General features: G+C 41.6%; 1 protein-coding gene across 1 annotated transcript in view; it reads left to right on the top strand.

Moving 5' to 3' along the window:
* The window catches only part of LOC124721402 (alpha-aminoadipic semialdehyde synthase, mitochondrial), a 285,169-nt gene that overhangs the window by 198,992 nt on the left and 62,137 nt on the right, over window positions 1-24,040 (top strand). Inside the window, exons 17-18 of the mRNA XM_047246342.1 lie at window positions 5,429-5,639; window positions 20,965-21,141. Of these exons, the coding sequence (XP_047102298.1) occupies window positions 5,429-5,639; window positions 20,965-21,141 (388 nt within the window). The remainder of the gene's footprint in view (window positions 1-5,428; window positions 5,640-20,964; window positions 21,142-24,040) is intronic.

Below are 24,040 nucleotides of genomic sequence, written 5' to 3'. Positions count from 1 at the left end.
TTACAGATCCTCCTGCATTTCAGTACAATTTTCCATTGTTACAACCTCTCGATATACTACAGCATCATCCGCAAAGAGCCTCAGTGAACTTCCGATGTTATCCACAAGGTCTTTTATATATATTGTGAATAGTAACGGTCCTACGACACTCCCCTGCGGCACACCTGAAATAACTCTTACTTCGGAAGACTTCTCTCCATTGAGAATGACATTCTGCGTTCTGTTATCTAGGAACTCTTCATTTCAATCACACAATTGGTCTGATAGTCCATATGCTCTTACTTTGTTCATTAAACGACTGTGGGGAACTGTATCAAACACCTTGCGGAAGTCAAGAAACACGGCATCTACCTGGGAACCCGTGTCTATGGCCCTCTGAGTCTCGTGGACGAATAGTGCGAGCTGGGTTTCACACGACTGTCTTTTTCGAAACCCATGCTGATTCCTACAAAGCAGATTTCTAGTCTTCAGAAACGTCATTATACTCGAACATAATACGTGTTCCAAAATTCTGCAACTGATCGACGTTAGATATATAGGTCTATAGTTCCGCAAATCTGTTCGACGTCCCTTCTTGAAAACGGGGATGACCTGTGCCATTTTCCAATCTTTTGGAACGCTACGCTCTTCTAGAGTCCTGTGGTACACCGCTGCAAGAAGGGGGGCAAGTTCCATCGCGTACTCTGTGTAAAACCGGACTGGTATCCCATCAGGTCGAGCGGCCTTTCCTCTTCTGAGCGATTTTAATTGTTTTTCTGTCCTTCTGTCATGTGTTTCGATATCTACCACTTTGCTATCTGTGCGACAATCTAGAGAAGGAACTACAGTGCAGTCTTCCTCTGTGAAACAGCTTTGGAAAAAGACATTTAGTATTTCTGCCTTTAGTCTGTCATCCTCTGTTTCAGTACCATTTTGGTCACAGAGTGTCTGGACATTTTGGTTTGATCCACCTACCGCTTTGACATAAGACCAAAATTTCTTAGGATTTTCTGCCAAGTCAGTACATAGAACTTTACTTTCGAATTCGTTGATCGCCTCTCGCATAGCCCTCCTCACACATGATTTCGCCTCGTGTAATTTTTGTTTGTCTGCAAGGCTTTGGCTATGTTTATGTTTGCTGTGAAGTTCCCTTTGCTTCCGTAGGAGTTTTCTAACTCGGTTGTTGTACTACGGTGGCTCTTCTCCATCTCTTACGATCTTGCTTGGCACATACTCATATAATGCAAATATGGTTCGATGGTTTTGAACTTTGTCCACTGATCCTCAACACTATGTGTACTTGAGATAAAACTTTTGTGTTGAGCCGGCAAGTACTCTGAAATCTGCTTTTTGTCACTTTTGCTAAACAGAAAAATCTTCCTACTTTTTGTAATATTTCTATTTACGGCTGAAATCACCGATGCTGTAACCGCTTTATGATCGCTGATTCCCTGTTCTGCATTAACTGTTTCAAATAGTTCGGGTCTGTTTGTCACCAGAAGGTTTAATATGTTATCGCCACGAGTCGGTTTTCTGTTTAACTGCTCAAGGTACTTTTCAGATAATGCACTTAAAAAAATTTCAGTTGATTCTTTGTCCCTGTCACCTGTTATAAACGTTTGAGTCTTCCAGTCTATATCTGGTAAATTAAAATCTCCACCCAGAACTATAACATGGTCGGGAAATCTACTCGAAATATTTTCCAAATTTTACTTCAGGTGTTCTGCCACAACAGCTGCTGAGCCAGGGGGCCAATAGAGACATCTGATTAATGGGAACAGCATTTGTTGAAGGTCCTGTTTCTTCATAACGCTCTACCTGATGTTTCTTAGAACATTCATTAGGAGTTGTAATCGGTTGGTATTTAAGTGCTGCGACCTGAGCAGATTCATTTCCAGTTTCTATATTGTCAGTAACTAAAAAATTGTGTGTGGTTTTCGCTGCAGCAAGATCATGCTCATTAAACGAGATCATAAGGGTCGATTTCACTTTCTTTGAACACCTTAACTGCATTACTGATGGTATCTACTTTCAAATAGAACGTGATCAACAGATGAAGAAGTCGCCAACTGCCCCAGTCGGTTATATTGAAGTCTTTGATTTTTGGTGTAGAATAAACAAGAATGACAAACGAGTAAATGGTGACCGTAATAACGCATATTGTCTCTTTATTCGCCCATAAAAAAGGATAGCCAAATACCTTGTCAGGTATTCCACAAGAGCTTGTGCTGAGGATATCGAAAATTGTAACACGTCAAGCAATGTACAGAACAGATACGGAACGCACATTGAACTAGCGGCCGCGGCGTCACTGTGCAAGCTTTTAGGGTCTAACCAGCTGAAGAATCACTGGTATTCCTATTGTTACGCCACCTAGAAGTACGAACTTGAGCTAAATGATTAACCATACGCCCTACTTGTCAACTTGCCTCTACCTTCCCTCCTAGTGCCACAGATTACCCAAAAGCAATAGATACAATATAAATACGAGTACATCTTCCTCACCGGCATACTCACCTGATGTTCGTGGTGTAATCCTCCGAAGCACTTCGTGGAGAATGTAATAAAAGTGACAAGTTAAAATAACGTATTGGTTAAGATGATATTCACCAAAGTCACAGTCAAGCCTAAGCTAAAATGTTTGCACTTGAAATGTGTGGCAACTCGTTCTGGGTTAATACGTTTTTGTTTACTCGAGAACTGGAGTTAGGGCGGTAGATTGGTCATCAGATCATTTCTACTTCCACAGCTGGCGAATACTGAAGCTGTTGCCGCTTCTAACGTAAGCTTTATCTGCGGCAAATTTTTGTGTGAAGAATACGAAGTGGAATTGCGATTCGGATTCAACATAAAAATGTAGCTCCTTGGGACCAAACAACGAGGTCATCAGTCCCTTCGGATTAGGGAAGGATGGGAGGAATGGGAAAGGACGTCGGCTGTGCCCTTCAAAAGGAACCATCCCAGCCTTTGCCTGGAGCGATTTAGGGAAATCACGGAAAACGTGCGAATGTTGGCAACATTACTCTGTGCACAAACATTGTTTGAGGGAAGATATCATTTAGGATCAGGTGTATAGTCTGAGCAAGTGAAATTTGTTCCAGGCGACGAGAGCAACACTTTACTATGTTGCACTTCGGAAAGAGGAAGATTCCTATAGTCTAATAAATTGAAGAAAAGAAAAAAATCTACTATAATCGTTTATGATCTTCATGATTGTGAAGAACTAAAAAGAATATAGAACAGAGACGCCCTTGACACATTGCATCTCAAATATTTACTAAACTGCATCGTTGCCCTTCCAGGTGCACATTTCACTTGATCGGATCAAACTTACTGGAGAGCTGTGTGATGGTTGGTTGATTCGGATAAGGGGACCAAACAATGAGGTCATCGGTCCCACCTGATTAGGGAAGGAAGTCGGCCGTGCCCTTTCAAAGGAACCGTCCCGGCATTTTCTTGAAGCGATTTAGGAAAACCTAAATCAGGATGGCCGGACGCGCATTTGAACCGTCGTCCTCCCGAATGCGAGTCCAGGGTGCTAACAACAGCGCCACCTCGCTCGGTTTCTTCTTGTGTGTAATGATGCTTGCTCGAAGAATTTCTTAAGCTGAAGAAAATTTTCGCCTTGTGGTGGACACTGTTCTATATTTTTCTTTTCCCCATACATGCTTCAGAACTTCATGTCCTATATCCAGTTTTCCTTTTTTTGTCCTGCCCGAAAAGTTTATGCGACATGAAAAGAACTTGTAGTCGTTCACATAAATTCGGATTAAAACTATTTCTGTATAACAGGCGTGATAATTTAATATTAATTCACGTTAGTGTATAAGGCTATGACACTCAGTCCGGAGCTGAGCAATGAAATACTATCCGTCCGTTATTTGTGGTGTATAGAAAATTATGCTCACAAAACTATTTTGGAAAAAAAAAATATGTCGTGTAACTACGGCCTTCCGTCGGGTAGACCGTTCGCTGGGTGCAAATCTTTCGATTTGACGCCACTTCGTCGACTTGCGCGTCGATGGGGATGAAATGATGATGATTAGGACAACACGACACCCAGTCCCTGAGCGGAGAAAATCTCCGACCAAGCCGGGAATGGAACCCGGGCCCTTAGGACTGACATTCGGTCGCGCTGACCACTCATCTACCGGGGCGAACATTTTGGAAAATAAGACAATATTACTGTTATAATTACCTTAAATAAAACCAGCACCTATTTATTTCTGATAATGCCACATAAGACACACGTTTAACAGCTTGTCATCTATTTTCCTTATGGTATCAGACTGAAAAATCGCTACATTATTTCGTATATTTTTTGCTTGTTATTTATTGTTTCTGGTGCTCTTGTCCTTTCCATTATGCTATGGGTATTGAAGAGCATATTTTGTTCGCTACCACTGTTTTTACTATTATGCCTGCATGTCAATGCTTTCATTTTTATAACCATGAAATGTATTCGCAACCGTCAGCTGTATAAGGGAATGATGACAACGAAAATCTGTGCCGGACGGGGACTCTTACCCGGATTTTCCGCTTTACCCGAGCTGTCACCTTAACAGCTTTGGCTATCCGTGCACGACTCACGGTCAGACCCAGACTCCCATAGTTCCTAGTTCCTGCATCACAACCTGTACTTGTATACACATTATGTAATTCCTGTGTTAGGTAGGACATTTTTAATTGAAAGTCCCTGCCTGGTATCGGCGGATAAATGTTCAAATGTGTGTTAAATCTTATGGGACTTAACTGCTAAGGTCACCAGTCCCTAAGCTTACACACTACTTAACCTAAATTATCCTAAGGACAAACACACACACCCATGTCCGAGGGAGGACTCGAACCTCCGCCGGGACCAGCCGCACAGTACATGACCGCTCGGCATCGGCGGATAAATATCGATATTGCAGTGTGTGTGTGTGTGTGTGTGTGTGTGTTGAAAAATGTTCAAATGTGTGTGAATTCCTAAGGGACCAAACTGCTGAGGTCATCGGTCCCTAGACTTACACACTACTGAAACGAACTTTAACTTATGCTAAGAACAATACACACACCCGTGCCCGAAGGAGGACTCGAACCTCCGGCGTGTGAGTGTGTATGTGTGTGTGTGTGTGTGTGTGTGAGAGAGAGAGAGAGAGAGAGAGAGAGAGAGAGAGAGAGATATTCAGATGTCAATCGTACCATATTTGGAGGGCGGGCTGTTTGTGAGTAGAATAGGCTGAATTCCGGTAAGAGTTGACATATTTACAGAGTGATAAGTGTTAATTTAGTACATTCCTTCCTGAACTATTAATTTTTGTATTTGATATTTTTCTTCTGTTGTTAATACATGGCACAAGCACGGAAGTAGAAGAAGATCTACAATATGGGACAAATGCTAGTTTCTTACGAACTCGAAGCCGTTTCCAGTGAGCGGCAGCGCAGATAACGTGTGTTTCCCGCACAGCGCCAGCTGATCTGCCACCTGCTGGGCCTCACGGACCCGTCCATCTTCTACGACAACCTGAAGACGAAGCTCGTGGAGCGGTTGGGCGGCGAGGGCACCGCGAGGGCGGACGCGCTCGAAGCGCTGGGGCTGCTGGAGGAGGCGCCCGTCAAGCGGCTCGGCACCCCGCTGGACACTCTCTCTTACTACCTCTCCAAGAAGCTCTCCTTCGGTACGTCGCCATATTCTCAGCGCTAAATGCCTTATTTGCTTATTTAGAAAATTTTTCTCCATTCGACGTCTCCTACCCTGCTCTGATCTCACTGTTTTTCTCCACCCTGTATGCAGTACGTCCCATTAGATTAGATTGGATTAGATTAGATTAGATGAACTCTTTGTTCTATCAGTCCGCATTGAGAAGCTCCTCATAGGTCTAAAACATATCAGATTTATTTTATATTGTGTGATGTTAATAAAAATATCGTAATAATAATAATAATACAGTACCTCATGTGGCTCTGTTTAAAGATGCACCACTGAAGTAGGATGAGGATTTTTCAGGCTCCTCTTAAACTGAATTTTATTTGCAGATAAACTTTTTATGATTATTGGCAAGTTATTGAAAATGCATATTCTTGAATAGTGGACCCCTTTGGGGACTAAAGTGAATGCCTTTAAGACTTTATGTAATTTGTTCTTCTTCCTAGTTGTGATTTTGTGAACTGATATGTTTCTTGAAAAAAGGACAGATCATTTACATCAAATTTCGTTAACGAATACATATACCGGGAAGGATTAGTTAATGTGTCCAGTTCCTTGAACAGACTTCTGCACGATGTTCGTGAACGCACACCACAAATACTGCACATTACACGCTTTTGGATTGTGAAAACTTTTGTTTGGCTTGAAGATTAACTCCATAATGTGATACCATACGACATTAAGGATTGAAAATAAGCAAAGTATTCCACCTTTTTTTTATTTTATGTCATCTATATCTGATAACAGTTGATTTGTAAATAAGGATTTGTGTAGGCGTTTCAACGGTTCTGTGGTATGGTCATCCCGTCTGCATTTATTATCAAGTTGTAATTTCAGGAGTTTAACATTGTCAACCTCTCCTATCTGCGCTATTTCATACGTTATACACATGTAGAAATATCTTACGTGGTCTGAATTGCGTGTAGTGAGTCTTCTCAAAGTTTAATGGTAGTGAGTTGGATACAAACTTTTTATTAATGTCCATGAAAATATCATAATCAACACTTTCTAAAACTGTGCTCGATTTGCTATTTATTCAATACTTTTATCACCTGGAAACGAACAAACAATGTATCTGGCAATGACTGATGACAGGTCATTAATGTACACAAGAGAAGGCAACGGCCCTACGATGGACCTGTGTGAGGCGCCACACGTGATTACTTTCCAATCTGATGACGAATGATAGTTTAATTCACTGGTCTGTCGTATTGACCCATTTTGTTGTTCTGTCTGCGGAATATGACTTGAGCCGTTTTATGCCACTGCCAGTTGTTCTGGAACTTGTTGAAATTGTCAGTAGATAGGGTTTCACTAGGCATGGCCTGCACCGAAACACGATTGGTAAGCGAAGACTGCTACCGCCGATACATGAAAGCAGATTGGTTGGATATGGTGCCACACATAGTAAAAAACCGTTGTCATGGGTAAGAGAAGTAGGCGTTTTTTACGATAAAACCAGACAAGTGCCCCTCCCTAAAGAGTATCTCCAGTAGTTTAAAAAGTCTACAATAAGCACTCACAAAGTATTAAATAAAGACGCTCGACATCAACAAGAAATGTTGTGTATGTATCGATTATTCGATGTGGACACATATTACGATAAATTAACAGAGGGTCTAGATAAAGTCACAAAAACAGAAGTCAACATTATGTTTCGTGTAGACGTAAACATAAACACAAGTGTCATAAATAAAACTAGCAGCACCCTAATACACTGAGGTGACGAAAGTGATGGGATACGTGCTAATATCGTGCCGGACCTCCTTATGCCCGGCGTAGCACAGCAACTGGAAGTAGCATGCACTCATCATGTTGTTGGAGGTCACCTGCAGAAGTACTGAGCCATACTGCCTCTAGAGTCGTCCACAAGTGCGAAAGTGTTGCTGGTGCAGGATTTTGTGCACGAAATAACCTTTCGATTAGATCTCAGAAATGTTCGATAGGGCTCATGTCGGGCGATCTGGGTGGCCATATCATTCGTTCAAATTATCCAAAATGTTCTTCAAACCAGTAGCGAAGAATTGCGACCCAGTGACACGTCGCATTGTCATCCATAAAAATTCCATCGTTGTTTGGGAAAATGAAGTCCATGAACGGCTGCAAATGTTCTCCAAGTAGCCGAAAATAACTATTTCCAGTCAATTATCGATTCAGTTGGGCCAGAAGACCTATTCCATTCCATGGAAACACAGCCATTATAGAGCCACCACCAGCTTGCACAGTGAGTTGTTGCAAACTTGGGTCCATGGCATCGTGGAGTCTGGGCCACACATGAACCCTACCATCAGCCCTTACCAACTGAAATCGGGACTCATCTGACCAGGTCACGGTTTTCCAGTCGTCTAGGATGCAACCCATATTATCACGACTCCAGGAGAGGCACTGCAGGCTATGTCGCGCTGTTAGCAAAAGCACTCGCGTCAGACGTTTGCTGCCATAGCCCACTAACGCCAAATTTCGCCGCACTGTCCTAAAGGATACGTTCGTCGTAGGCCCCACATGATTTCTGCGGTTATTTCATGCAGTGTTGCTTGTCTATTAGCACTGACAACTCTATGCAAACGCCGCTGCTCTCGATAGTTAAGTGTCGGCCGTCGGCCACTATTTTGCCTGTGGTGAGGGCTAATGAGTGAAATCTGGTATTCTCGACACACTCCTGACACTGTGGATCTCTGCCATAATCACGTCGGAAGCTTTTTCACATGAGCACAGGTAACAAATCCGCCAGTGCACTGCCCTTATACAGGGTGTTACAAAAACATTCCTCACACACAAATAAAGAAAATATGTTATGTGGACATGTGTCCGGAAATGCGTAATTTCCGTGTTAGAGCTCGTTTTAGTTTCGTCAGTATGTACTGTACTTCCTCGATTCACCGCCAGTTGGCCCAATTGAAGGAAGGTAATGTTGACTTCGGTGCTTGTATTGACATGCGACTCTTTGCTCTACAGTACTAGCATCAAGCACATCAGTACGTAGCATCAACAGGTTAGTGTTCATCACGAACGTGGTTTTGCAGTCAGTGCAATGTTTACAAATGCGGAGTTGGCAGATGCCCATTTGATGTATGGATTAGCACAGGGCAATAGCCGTGGCGCGGTACGTTTGTATCGAGACAGATTTCCAGAACGAAGGTGTCCCGACAGGAAGACGTTCGAAGCAATTGATCGGCGTCTTAGGGAGCACGGAACATTCCAGCCTATGACTCGGGTCTGGTGAAGACCTAGAACGACGAGGACACCTGCAATGGATGAGGCAATTCTTCGTGCAGTTGACGATAACCCTAATGTCAGCGTCAGAGAAGTTGCTGCTGTACAAGGTAACGTTGACCACGTCACTGTATGGAGAGTGCTACGGGAGAACCAGTTGTTTCCGTACCATGTACAGCGTGTGCAGGCACTGTCAGCAGATGATTGGCCTCCACGGGTACACTTCTGCGAATGGTTCATCCAACAATGTGTCAATCCTCATTTCAGTGCAAATGTTCTCTTTACGGATGAGGCTTCATTCCAACGTGATCATATTGTAAATTTTCACAATCAACATGTGTGAGCTGACGAGAATCCGCACGCAATTGTGCAATGACGTCACCAACACAGATTTTCTGTGAACGCTTGGGCAGGCATTGTTGGTGATGTCTTGATTGGGCCCCATGTTCTTCCACTTACGCTCAATGGAGCACGTTATCATGATTTTATACGGGATACTCTACCTGTGCTGCTAGAACATGTGCCTTTACAAGTACGACACAACATGTGGTTCATGCACGATGGAGCTCCTGCACATTTCAATCACATGTATCCTCACTAACGGAGGACATTGTGAACATTTCCTGTAACAAAGTGTTTGAAGTCACGCTGGTACGTTCTGTTGCTGTGTGTTTCCATTCCATGATTAATGTGATTTGAAGAGAAGTAATAAAATGAGCTCTTACATGGAAAGTAAGCGTTTCCGGACACATGTCCACATAACATATTTTCTTCCTTTGTGTGTGAGGAATGTTTCCTGAAAGTTTGGCCGTACCTTTTTGTAACACCTGTATATCTCGTCTGTGCGATACTACCGCCATCTGTATATGTGCAGATCGCTATCTCATTACTGCTGCCACCTCAGTGTAAATATCCTTCAGAGCTTTGGCGTGTCCCTGTTGGCCAATAGTGCAGCAAGGGTTACTACAACAACTGCATCGGTAATCAACAAGTGGCCACAAATATGGATAGGGAAAAGAGTGATGTAGCTGTAAAAATCTTGCACTCTCAGGCTATTTCTGCTCAATAACAATAGTAAAATGAGGTTTGAAAAAAGTCCCTAAACTTCAGACCTACAAAAGATATTTACTAGAAATCAAAATAGAAGTTTCTTCAAGAGTCTTACTAACTAAATAAGGGATGAAGTGTATAGACAAACCATTGTAAATGGAAGATTCTCCAAATTTTCAAAATTGTTTAAATTGAAGCCTGAAAAGGTATATCCCAAACTACCCACATCAGTCTTATCAAATGGATTACAGCAGGTATTAGGAGTCCACCCAACGCTGAGGTACCTCAGTTCTTTGAAGAAGAGTTGTAATGAACCAGAGTTCTTATATTTCTGTCATAGGTACAAAAGATTTATAAGAAGCTGCTGACTACTGCAAAGAAATCATATACAAAGCACAGAATGAAAGCGAAGCTAAGTAGTCTGACATTTCATCAAACAGGAAATTGCGGGAGACAAACAAAAGCATACTAATCTAGTGGTAAGAGAGGGCGTACAGTCAGGAAGCAGTAGCCGGCCGAGACACAAGCAGCAACAGGGAAGAAACCGATGTTGTGACTTTTACGAGTTCCTAACCAGCAGCGAATTTATAATATTATCTGTGTGCTTTTATAGTTTAGTTTATTGAGTTGCTGCGTGTTTATTAAACATTTAATAGCCACAGCTCTCTCATTTTCGTTTGCGTCGGAAAGTAAACCGATTTTGTGAGGTATTACAAGTTCCTAATCAGGGGCGAATCCTTTAGTTTCACCTGAGTGCTTCAGTAGCATGTTAATCTAATTTATTAGACACAGTTCCTGCATTTTCGTCAGGGTCTACAGTAGAATTGCGCAGCACGTGCCGATAGTCCGTTTATCTGCATAGTTTAGTTTTCCACACTCTTTAGTATGGACAGAGACTGCGATTGTTGTGTGAGGATGCGAGCCGAGTTGGTGACACTTCGCTCTCAGCTTCAGGCTGTGATGGTTTCGGTTACACAGCTTGAGGCTGCAGTGGATGGGCAGCACTGTTGTGGGCTGGCCGTGGGAATTCAACGGACGCCCAGCACGTCCGAGTCCTCCGATCGGTCCTCACCGGTGGCCAGCCCAGTTACTGCTCGCACTGAGGTTGAACTCTCACCTGTGGTCGAGTTGGAGATCGCCCTGTGGCGCAGCAGGCGACGAAAGACTTCCCAAACGGCCGCACATAAAACCTCCCCGGTTTGTCTGACAAACATGTTCAAGGTGCTGTCTGTGGCTGACACTGTTGCTGAGCCAGATGCTGTCACCTGTCCTGTTTCAGAGGAAACCTCTCAGCCTGCAAGATCTGGACAATTACATAGAGCGGGATTATTAATAGTTGGGAGCTCCAACGTTAGGCCCTTTATGGGGACCCTTAGCGACATGGCTGCCAAGAAGGGAAAGAAAACGAATGTGGACTCCGTGTGCATACCAGGTGGAGTCATTCCAGATGTGGAACGGATCTTCCCAGATGCCATGAAGAGCACAGGGTGCAGCCAACTGCAGATGGTTGCTCACGTCGGTACCAGTGATGTGTGTCACTTTGGATCAGAAGAGATTCTCTCTGGTTTCGAGCGGCTACAGAAGTGGTAAAGGCTACCAGTCTTGCTTGTAAGATGAAAGCAGAGCTGACCATTTGCAGCATAGTCGATAGGACCGATTACGGACCTCTGGTACACAGCCGAGTGGATGGTCTGAATCATACTGTTCTGCAACCGTGTAGGCTGCAGATTCCTCGACTTGCACCAAAGGGTGGTTGGGTTTCGGGTTCCGCTGAGTAGATCAGGTGTCCACTATACGCAGGAGGTGGCTACGCGGGTAGCAGGGTCTGTGTGGCGTGAACTGGGTGGCTTTTAGGTTAGAGGGTCTCGGGAAAACACAAAAAGGGCTTCATCCACATAGTGTGCAGGCCGAAGAGAGGAAGAACTTAGATACAGGAAGCATCGGTATAACAGTTGTAAATTGTCGTAGCTGTGTTGGGAAAGTACCAGAGCTCCTAGTGCTAATAGAAAGCACTGATGCTCAAACCGTTATAGGCACTGAAAGCTGGCTAAGGCCGGAGGTAAACTCAGCCGAAATTTTTGCGAAGCACCTAACGGTGTTCCGAAAGGCGTGGGCGTGTTTGTTGCTGTAGTTTATCTTGACGCGAAATTGAAGTAGATAGTTCCTGTGAGTGAGTATGGGCAGAGGTCATTGTTGGCAACCGGAATAAAATAATAATTGGGTCCTTTTACCGACCTCCTAAATCAGATGATACAGTTGCTGACAGGGTCAAAGAACACTTGAGTTTGATTTCAAACACGTACCCATCTCATACGATTATAGTTGGTGGTGAGTTTAGTTTACCCTCGATATGTTGGCGAAAATACATGTTTAATTCCGGAGGTAAGCATAACACATCATCCGAAATTATGCTAAACGCATTCTCCGAAAATTAACTCTCGCATTTAGTTCATGAGCCAACACGAATAGTAAACAGTTGTGAAAACACTCTTGACCTCTTAGCAACAAATAATCTTGAGTTAATAACGAGCATCAAAATGGATACAGGAATTAGTGAAAATAGGGTTGTCGTAGCGAGACTGTATATTGTAACCCCCAAATCCTCCAAAAATAAACGAAAAGTATACCTTTTCAAAAAAAGCAGATAAAATTTCACTTGACGCCGTCCTGAGAGACAATCTCCACTCCTTCCAAATTAATAATATAAGTGTAGACCAGATGTGGCTTGAATTCAAAGAAGTAGTGTCGTAAGCAATTGAGAGATTTATACCAAATAAATTAACAAACGACGGAGCTGATCCTCCTTGGTACACAAAACGGGTCAGAACACTGTTGCAGAAACAACGAAACAAACATGCCGAATTTAAACAGACGCAAAATCCTCAAGATTGGCGATCTTTTAGAGAAGCTCGAAATTTAGCGCGGATTTCAATGCGAGATGCTTATAACAGTTTCCACAACGAAACTTTGTCTCGAAACCTGGCAGAAAATCCAAAGAGCGTCTGGTCGTATGTGAAGTACGTTAGCTGCAAGAAACAATCAATGCCCTCTCTGCGAGATTGCAATGTAGATACTATCGAAGACAGTGCTGCCAAAGCAGAGTTATTAAACACAGCTTTCCGAAATGCCTTCACAAAAGAAGACGACGTAAATATTCCAGAATTCGAATCAAGAATAGCTGTCAACATGAGTAACATAGAAGTAAATATCCTCGGACTAGTGAAACAACTTAAATCACTTAATAAAAGCAAGTCTTCTGGTCCAGACTGTTTACCAGTTAGGTTCCTTTCAGAGTATACTGATGCATTAGCTCCATACTTAACAATCGTATACAACCGTTCGCTCGACGAAAGATCCGTACCCAAAGACTGGAAAATTGCACAGGTCACACCAATATTCAAGAAAGGTAGTAGGAGTAAGCCACTTACTCACAGGCCAATACCGATAACGCCGATATGCAGCAGGATTTTTAAACATGTATTGTGTTCGAACATTATGAATTACCTCGAAGAAAACGGTCTATTGACACACAGTCAACATGGATATAGAAAACATCGTTCTTGTGAAACACAACTAGCTCTTTACTCGCAAGATGTGTTGAGTGCTATTGACAAGGGATTTCTGATTGATTCCGTATTTCTGCATTTCCGGAAGGCTTTTGACACTGTACCACACAAGCGGCTTGTAGTGAAAAGCATGCTTATGGAATATCGGCTCAGTTATGTGACTGGATTTGTGATTTCCTGTCAGAAAGTTCACAGTTCGTAGTAACTGACGGAAAGTCATCGAGTAAAGCAGAAGTGATTTTTGGTGTTCCCCAAGGTAGTGTTATAGGTCCTTTGGTGTTCTATATAAACGATTTATAGACTAATAAAAGTCATCAGTAGATCAAAACAAATTGCATAATGATTTAGAAAAGATTTCTGAATAGTGCAAAAATTGGCAGTTGACCCTAAATAACGAAAAGTGTGGTCGGCCGCTGTGGTCGAGTGGTTCTAGGCGCTTCAGTCCGGAACCACGCGGCTACTACGGTCGCAGTTTCGAATCCTGCCTCGGGCATGGATGTATGTGATGTCCTTAGGTAAGTTAGGTTTAAGTAGTTCTAAGTCTAGGGGACTGATGACCTCGAGTGTTAAGTCCCCTAGTGCTTAGAGCCATTTGAACCATTCGAAAAGTGTGAGGTCATCCACATGAGAGCTAAAAGGAATTTGTTCAACTTCGGTGACACGATAAATTAGTCAAATCTAAAGACCGTAAATTCAAATAAATACCTAGGAATTACAATTACGAACAACTTAAATTGGAAGTAACACACAAAAAATGTTGTGGGGAAGGCTAACCAAAGACTGCGTTTTATTGGTAGGACACTTAGGAAATGTAACAGATCTGCTAAGGAGACTGCCTACACTACGCTTGTCCGTCCTCTTTTAGAATACTGCTGCGTGGTGTGGGATCCTTACCAGATCGGACTGATGGAGTACATCGAAAAACTTCAAAGAAGGGCAGCACGTTTTGTATTATCGCGAAATATGTGAGAGCGTCACTGAAATGATACAGGGCTTGGGCTGAACATCACTAAAGGAAACGCGTTTTTCGTTGCGATGGAATCTTCTCACGAAATTCCAATTACCAACTTTCTCCTCCGAATGCGAAAATATTTTTTTGACACCGACCTACATAGGGAGGAATGATCACGATAAAATAGGGAAATCAGAGCTCGCACGGAAAGATATAGGTGTTCATTCTTTCCGCACGCTATACGCGATTGGAATAATAGAGAATTGTGAAGGTGGTTCAGTGAACCCTCTGCCAGGCACTTAAATGTGGTTTCCAAAGTATTCATGTAGTTGCAGATGTAGGCGTACAGTAACAAATGATCTACACCACCTCGCAAACTATGTTAATCGGTATTTTTTCAAATACTGCAGAGAAATAACAGCAAAAACTCCCAAAAACAAATAAAAAGCCTATAAATAATTACGCACTAATTACAATGATGTTACTACGAGCTACAGAACATGAAGTCAGTAAAACTGATTGTTTCGTTGGGTACACTCTTTAGGTCTCGTAATATGTGCTTTAGTAGTCATATAGGGTGAAAACCAGCCAGATCACTGGTGCCATAATGTTTGGTTTCTGTAGCACAATGAAATGCCTTTGAATAGTCACAGAAAAAACAGTTGGCATTTCTAATTATTTAAATTTTCTGTGATCTGGTTCATGATTTGAAAAATGGAGAGGCCCTTCTGAAATCAAAACTGAAATGACTAAGTATTTTGTGGTTTTATTGTTACATACACGTTGATTAAGATCCGATAATTAGAAAAATATAGCGCTGTAGTCGTCACAATGTGGCTCGCGAACTGCAAGAGGTCCTTGTCTCAGTATAGAGAGGGTCTTGTCAACTTACTATGCTGTACATGCACAGTGTGTGTTTAAGTTTCGTAACAAATGAAGACTGTTTCGGAAGGACTTTGAGGCTGAAATATTCTTTAAATCATATATGTGGCTAAAATTACTGATACTCGTTCCGAAGTTCAGATGAAAAAGGCAAATTATTTATGTGAAATGTCTGACCTTGATGAAGAAATAAGTGATAGGTTTACTCATCTGAAAACATTTAAACTTTGATTTTCATTCCTGGAAAATCCGTTTGCTCTCAGTATTGCGGAAACAGAAGTGACGTTTCACTGCTGGTTATAAAGGATTTATCAGATGCAGAATTAAAGCTGTTGGAACTGCAAGAGAAGGAAGACTGAAAGGACGTGGTTTTTCGACTATTGAATTTTGATTCAAATATTCAGAAGGAAATTACTCAGTAACAAAAGAGTTTGTCAAGATACTGACTTCAATTTTGGGGAGGACTGTGTGTAACAGACCCAATGTTCAAATACAATAAACTTAAATACTGATCTAAACTTACTGATGAACTCAGAGCCATTGCTAGGTGTTTTGACGCGCTAGGCTAGAATTTAAAATGATGCTGTTGTGACTCGCCGATCTTTCAAAGTGCCGCCGCGCAGTTACGCGCGTCCTCTACATGAGGCGCTGTCTGCCAGCCATGCAGCAGCCGCGCCACCTAAGCGGCCAGCCAGCCAGCGGCCGCTAGACTTGGACTCAGTTATGAATTGACTGTTAAAGTGTACACACGTCTTACCCTGTTTACTTGATCTGTGACTTTCATGTATTGCGTCTTCCTTGAAATATATTTGTTCAACTTGAAGTTATAACAGATGCCCCCTCTTTTCTTTCTACCATTGAGGTCCCCCATATCCTCTCTCCCCCAACTTCCACACCACACACCAACAACATCACAATACAAATCTCCTATTATACTTTTAATCATTAGACTAAGGTGGCCCAACGTTCTCGTTTTCCGGGGACAGTCCTTAGTTTTCATGCTTTGTCCTTAGTTCCTATAAAATTAATTGAGGACAACAAATGTGCTCAATTTCTTATTTTTTGTCCTCAGTTTTTTTAAATTTCTCAAAATAATTGAAATACGAAGAATGTGCCGACATTTTAAACTAGAACTCAGTTGAATATACCAGCACAAACAAATTCGGCGTCAATTATTTATTTTATTTAATTGCAAGAAAATGGGCTAATAAAGGTGTGGATCTATTTTATGATGCGAATGAATTTTTCCTTGAAATTAGGAATTATGCTATACTGATGGTAGAGATGCCAACGCATCAGAGTAGGTCATTTGGATAATCCTGGTGTTATTTCGTTTCTGTTTTAACTGAAATATTTTTAGAATGAGGAATAAATTTCATCTTTTTCAGCATCCACTTTCGTGAAAGTATGTAAAGACTTACTAAGTAACTGTTCTTTATGCTTTTAAAAACAATTCAGTGTTTTAATTTTTCCTTTTTTCCATTTTTTTCTCCTCATTTGCAGTTTTTTCGTATTTTGTTTTGAAATTAATTTTTACCGGCCTTTGCCGCCCCTAAAATTTTGCTGCGCCGGGCAGGCGCCTAGTCTTACCGAATGGTTGAAACGGCAGTGGATGAACATTTAAGTGAGCTTTTACTAACTGTGATCAGCAGTTAGCCAGATTTTAAACAAAAATGAGCACTTGAAAAACACATTATAAAAGCAACTTCTAATTTCTCTTTGTGTCATGAAATGCTGTTCAATGGTATTAGTTTCAGATCAAGGACGAATGTTTCTTCGCTAATGATATAAGAATGTTTTTGCATGAACATCAACTACTGACAACACAAATTTGTAATATACCACCAGCTATTAACCATTAAAAAGTAACAGAAACCCACATTTAGTGCCAAAGTACGAAAAATTCGTATTTAACTTAATAAATATATGAATTTTGAAAATACTTCATTTTAAATTTATAATTTTTATTCACGCATTCTGGAAGCGAGATACGTTATTTGTCTCTAAAAAAGGCTGAAAAAGTTTGTAAATGTAATTACTAAAACCCGAGAGAGTGAATCAAAACTTCCATACAGCTGACATTGCTGCAGAGGTTAGTTTCATTCGGTTGTTTCATTCGACAGAAAAAAAAGCCAACTGAACTTTAAAACAAAAAAGCAATCTGCTGGACACTCGGTTATTAAAACCAGTCGGTTGTCCCATCACCAGCCAGCAGCCGCAGTTATACTATTGATAATAGTGAATATTATTAGTAAATACAGTTATTTACAATTTTGGAGTTAAATTATGAATTTATTAGGTGTAATTTAAATTTTATGGCGAACTTAATAAACTAGAATTAGATACCCTATTAATTTAACTGTTAATTACATTCCCCAGGGCACTATTAGCTAAGGTTTTTAAAACCAAAGTATTTGGCAGTGTCTCTTGCCATTCAGAGCAACCCGCTCTGTGATTGATAACACACGTCTGACTATTTAATTTTTTATTTGTAAACATCTGTTACCACAAAACATTTTTAGAGTCATAATTTTCTTGATTATAATTATTGGGCTGGTACGTAAGTTCGTAGCGTTTTCCTATAGGTTTAATAAACACAACAGATGCTCGTAACAGGGACTTTAGTCATCAATAATATATTCCCCTTCACTGTTTACAACAGTCTGCCAAAGCTGGGGTAACTTTTCGATCCCGCAAATGTAAAAATTACGTGGATTTGAGGCGAAGAACTGGTGGAGCCATGTATGGACCGCATCTTCATCCGGAAAGGAAGTTCCTTGAAGGTTCTTTGATAGAGAGCGACAACGGTGAACATCTGACAGCACAAGAAAGTCTAGCAGAATGCAGATGGGCGTTATCATGGAGTAGCATCATTTCACGCAGTCTTCCTGGTCGTTGTTCTTGGATTGCGTCTGCAAGACGTCTCAGTTGTTGACAATAAATGTCAGCAGTGATGCTTGGAGAAGCAATTCGTAGTATATCACACCGTCGCAGTTCCACCAGATCCATAACATTATCTTTTGTGGACGCTTGCAGGTCTTTATAGGGGGAGTTGTTGCTTTGTTTGGGCTCAACTATTTCTTTCGTTTCCGTACGTTAGCATAAAGACTACAGAGTCAACATTTCTCGTCATCAGTAACGATTCAGGACAGTTCACAAGGCAATTGATGATGAGCAAGCAGAGATGCACGTATGGCCATCCGCCGATTTTTGTGATTTTGGCTTAGAGAATGCAGTACCCATACACTTGATTTCTGAACCGTCATCATTGCATGCATATGTTGCACGATGCTGGAATGATCACATTTCATCACATTCGCCAGTTCTGTAGTTCACTGACGTGGGTCATTGTAGATTAATGCATTAAGCCATCTTCATTAAACTTCGAAGATCTTCGCGAACGTGGTGAGTCACTAATATCGAAACGATCCTCCTTACAAGGGAACCTCCCCATCGCACCTCCCTCAGATTTAGTTATAAGTTGGCACAGTGGATAGGCCTTGAAAAACTGAACACAGATCAATCCAGAAAACCGGAAGAAGTTGTATGGAACTATGAAAAAAAAGCAAAATATACAAACTGAGTAGTCAATGTGCAACATAAGCAATACAAGGACAATGCTGGATCAGGAGTGCCGTGTGCCCGTGGTTAGCGTGAACAGCTGCGGAATGAGAGGTCCTTGGTTCAAGTCTTCCCTCGAGTGAAAATTTTACTTTCTTTATTTTCGCAAAGTTATGATCTGTCCGTACGTTCATTGACGTCTCTGTTCACTGTAACACGTTTAGTGTCTGTGTTTTGCGACCGCACCGCAAAACCGTGCGATTAGTAGACGAAATGACGTCCCTCTCCAATGGGAACCAAAACATTTGATCGCAAGGTCATAGGTCAACCGATTCCTCCACAGGAAAACACGTCTGATATATTCTATACGACACTGGTGACGGCATGTGCGTCACATGACAGGAATATGTTGTCGACCCACCTAACTTGTACACTTGGCAAATGGGTAAAAAGATTCTTCTACCTTGCCCGATTTAGGTTTTCTTGTCGATGTGATAATCACTCCCAAAAAAGTGATCGCATCGGACGGACGGACAGATAATAATTGTCTGAAAACAAAAAATTAAAACTTTTCACCCGAGGGAAGACTTGAACCAAGGACCTTTCATTCCGCAGCTGCTCACGCTAACCACGGGATCACGGCGCTCCTGAGCTCACGTTGTCCTTGAAGTTGCTTATCTTCTGATGGACTACTCAGTTTGTATATTTTGCTTATTTTTTTCATAGTTCCATACAACTTCTTCCTGTTTTCTCAATTTATCTGTGTTCAGTTTTTCAAGGCCTATCCACTGTGCCAACTTATAACTAAATATGAGAGGGGTGCGATGGGGAGGTTCCCTTGTTAGAAAGTGCTCTGTCGAGAGGCATTATTCCCATACACGGCACAAATGTTTATGGCTGCCATCGCTCCTGCCATGCCTCTGTTGAACTTAAACGGAAGAATATGTCGGAAATGTTCTGATTTCTCCACTAGGAACTCCATTTTATAGCATCCACAGTTCCGCTCACTATCTCCAAATGACAAAACGACAATTTGTAAACTCAAATAGCAACAGTGAGATAGAAATAAAAAATGACAATTGGTAAATAAACCAATAGCAACCGAAATATTATGGGGACATTAAATAGTGGCAGTTTTAGGCTGGGAGTGTTTTTAATTATGGTTGCGTAAGATACTGGTAGAGCTCTGGTCTGAACTACCACTGCCAACCGCAGCAAACAATTGCGCTGTAACCACTACCAAATGCTTTGTGTGCTCCAGTTTGCTTTGAGCTGTGGATTCCTTGTTTCCTTTTTCTTATTTTTGAATGAGTGCATGAAGGGATTCGAATGCAACTCCCACCACCACAAAAGGAATCAGCGATCCTTATGAATGTTATGTGTCCGCCCCGATAGCTGAGTGGACGCCGGCACGGTGGCTCAGCGTGTTCGGTCAGAGAGGCGGTGGCCCTCTGTAATTAAAAAACTGAGTAAAGGAATCAAAGATCAACTTTCACGGATGTCATGTGACGTCCGCCCAGACCAAATGCAACGATGAAAAAGTGGTCAGCGTGACGGATTGCCGTCCTTCGGGCCCGGGTTCGATTCCCGGCTGGGTCGGGGATTTTCTCCGCTCAGGGACTGGGTGTTGTGTTGTCTTCATCATCATTTCCTCCCCATCCGGCGCGCAGGTCGCCCAATGTGGCGTCGAATGTAATAAGACCTGCACCAAGGGGGCAGGACCTGCTCCCTTCGGGGGCCTCCCGGCCAATGACGCCAAACGCTAATTTCATTTCCATGAATGTTATGTCAGTTTTGCTTTCGTGGAAACACAGAACGCGGACGCAGGGTGGCAGCCGTTCCAGATGGAGGCGGGGCTCTTGTCCCCGCACCGCTTCCCATCCTTCGGGCAGTCTAAATTCTCGTTTGTTTACAATCGCGGCCGACTGCCAGGATATACTGTCCGCATAATACCAACACGCAAAAGAAAAACGCTACGAACTTTTGCACCTACCTAGTATAAAAAATTTCAGGACAAGGTGCAGCTTACGCTTAAGAGGAGGTGGATTAGGCAGAGGTTTTTTTTGTCTCAGAACGCACGGAGCGCGACCTGGTGATCCTGCGGCACGATGTGGGCATCCTGTGGCCGGACGGGCGGCGCGAGAAGCGTGGTATCAACATGGTGCTGTACGGCACGCCGGCGGGGCACTCCGCCATGTCTCGCGCTGTCGGCATCCCCACCGCCATCGCCACCAAGATGCTGCTCGACGGTACGTGCTTCCTTTTTACTTTTACTATTCCCTAAATTCCGAGACGTCTAAGCAGTCTTCTAAGTACTAGGAACCTAAGAGGACTTTGCGTGTGGACAATGAATAACCGAGCAACCCTGTTCGTTGCGATTAAGGGGGGTAGGACGTCAAACGGGCCGACTTGGAGCAGGAGAGGCATCACAGGACATTTTAATTTCCACTGTCTATACTTTTACAAATAAATTCATAAAACTTTGTCAGCATGACCAGGAAGGATTCAGAATTTACACTCACAGCAGTGGAAGTTCGAAAACATAACAAAATAATTTTTTTTACATGTGAAATTTCATCATTTTTTCACTTACTAATGGCAGCATTTGTTGCTATAGGTACACTTTTCTTCATAAGTAAGAGAGATTCTTCAATGAATTTTGCACAGCATACAAACCATACTGAAAGGTGTATGAAACTCTAGAATTTTACAAATCCATTAAAAACTGTGGTAAAAATTGAGGTAATTAACTAGAAAATTTGTGTTTTTTCTAAACATAAAGTTTAAAATATAACAACTCATTCGTTTGTTCATAAATTAAATAAATTCTAGAGTTTCATACACCTGTAAGTATGGTTTGTATGCTGTGCAAAATTCATCGAAGAATCTCTCTTAATTTATGAAGAAAAGTGTACCTATAACAACAAATGCAGCCATTAGTAAGTGAAAGAGTGATGAAATTTCACACGTAAGAAAAATTTATTTTGTTATGTTTTCGATCTTCCACTGCAATGAGTGTGATCCTGAATCCTTCCTGGTGATGCTGACAAAGTTTTATGAATTTATTTGCAAAAGTATAGACAGTGGAAATTAAAATGTCCTGTGATGCCTCTCCTGCTCCAAGTCGAACCGTTTGACGTCCTAAGTAGAATCGAGCAGCCGGTTTAGCTGTACGAAGTTCTCCTTTCATGTAAGTAGAGCCTGGAATCATGGCCTAACTGATAATTATGATTTGGAGGTAGAGAGAAAACAATGCTTAAGAGAGCCTCTGACTACTTCAAGACGTTTTTCCATATTTACATTGGTAAATTGTTTTGAACACTAACAAGGAGACGGGCCCCAGCGGTGGGATCGACTTTTTGAAACCATCTGTATGGTGATGTAGGTTAAGATCCCACGTATCACACTCTGCAACCAGTCACCAGGGTGGGTCATCGTTTGCGAGTAATAGATGAAACACAAAATCGGAATTTTACTTGCTGCTCAATAGCAATAAAACAGAAGACTTTTGTAAACTGTTTGCGTATTGTAATGGCTAAGGGAAGACCTTCACATACTGAAGATTGTGCGCTCAAATCTTCTTAGATGCCTTACATTCTTTTTATTTTTAAATCTTTGTCAAAATGACTTCGATCATTATTGTTATTGACTGGGTGTTGTCTGTCTTTCATCATCATTTCCTCCTCATTCACTCGCAAGTCGCCGTAGTGGCGTTAAAGAACTTGTGGAGCGGCGGCCGAACCGCCCCCGGAGGGGTCTCCCGGCCACCAATGCCATACGCTCATTATTGTTACTATTGTTATTCAATGAAGTGACTTAAATGCAATTTTTATTTCTGTTCCTTTGTGATATTTCAATCATTGTATGATTTTTTTTCATTTCCTCTCATTTTTTCTTTATATCATTCTTTTTCCGCTCGGAATTTTTGTGAATGTGAGTTTAATCATATTTATCTATTACAATATTTAAATATTTGAAAATGCCAATCTATCGGTTAAAATACAAAAGACGAAATAATCTGTTTATATTGATTGTGCAACAGTGTCAAAAATGTATTTTTCGTCACAAAATGTGAATTTTTTGGATGGCAATCGTTGTTCAAACATTTAAAACATAACGTAAATTCCTATTGCACTAAAGACAAAATATGCAGATGAAGATTTAAACGAAAGAAGGGATTATATGTAAAACGAAAATCAAGAAAAATGAGGAATATAAATAATGAATGCAGTAACTTGTACGAAAATCGAAATTAATATATAAAATTAATTAAAATCACGTGAACAAAGATTTCAAGCAGGAAAGAAATGATAGGACGAAAAATGAGAGCAAATGAACAAGTAGATACGATGATTAAAATGCTATGACAAAGGAATAGAAATAAAAAATACATTTAAATCAATTAATGGGAGAAAAATAATTATATACGTCATTTCGATAAAAACTTAAAAATAAAAAAAATTTAAAGTACCTGATAGGCTTCAAATCCATAACGTTCTGCATGTCAAGGCCTCATCATATCCATTACACCAGTCGATATGATACTAATATGTTAATGCTATTGAGCATCACGCAATATTCCGAAATTTTTTTGGTCAATAATTCGCAAGCAAGGGCCTACCAGTGTGAATGGCTGCAGGGTGTGATAGGTGGGATATTAACCTCCGTCACAATATAGACGATTTCAAAAAGACTATCCCACCGCTGGGGACCTCACCTTGTAAACTGCAGAGATAGTACGATTTTTGGCTATAATACACTATGTGATCAAAAGTATCTTGACACCTGGCTGAAATGACTTAGAAGTTCGTGGCACCCTTCCTCGGTAATGCTGGAATTCAGTACGGTGTTGGCCCACCCTTAGCCATGATGACGGCTTCCACTCTCGCAGGCATACGTTCAATAAGGTGCTGGAAGGTTTCTTGTTGAATGGTAGCCCATTCTTCACGGAGTGCTGCACTGAGGAGAGGTATCGATGTCGGTCGGTGACGCCTGCCGCGAAATCGGCGTTCCAAAACATCCCAAAGGTGTTCTATAGGATTCAGGTCAGGACACTGTGCAGGCCAGTCCATTACATGGATGGTATTGTCATGTAACCCCGAATTGCTCTTCAACAGTTGGAAGCAAGAAGGTGCTTAAAACATCAAC

Source organism: Schistocerca piceifrons, chromosome X, assembly GCF_021461385.2.
Source record: "Schistocerca piceifrons isolate TAMUIC-IGC-003096 chromosome X, iqSchPice1.1, whole genome shotgun sequence".
NCBI classification, from domain to species: Eukaryota; Metazoa; Arthropoda; class Insecta; order Orthoptera; family Acrididae; genus Schistocerca; species Schistocerca piceifrons.
The sequence above is the reverse complement of the archived record's forward strand: the minus strand, read 5'-3'. Positions and strand labels throughout refer to the sequence as shown.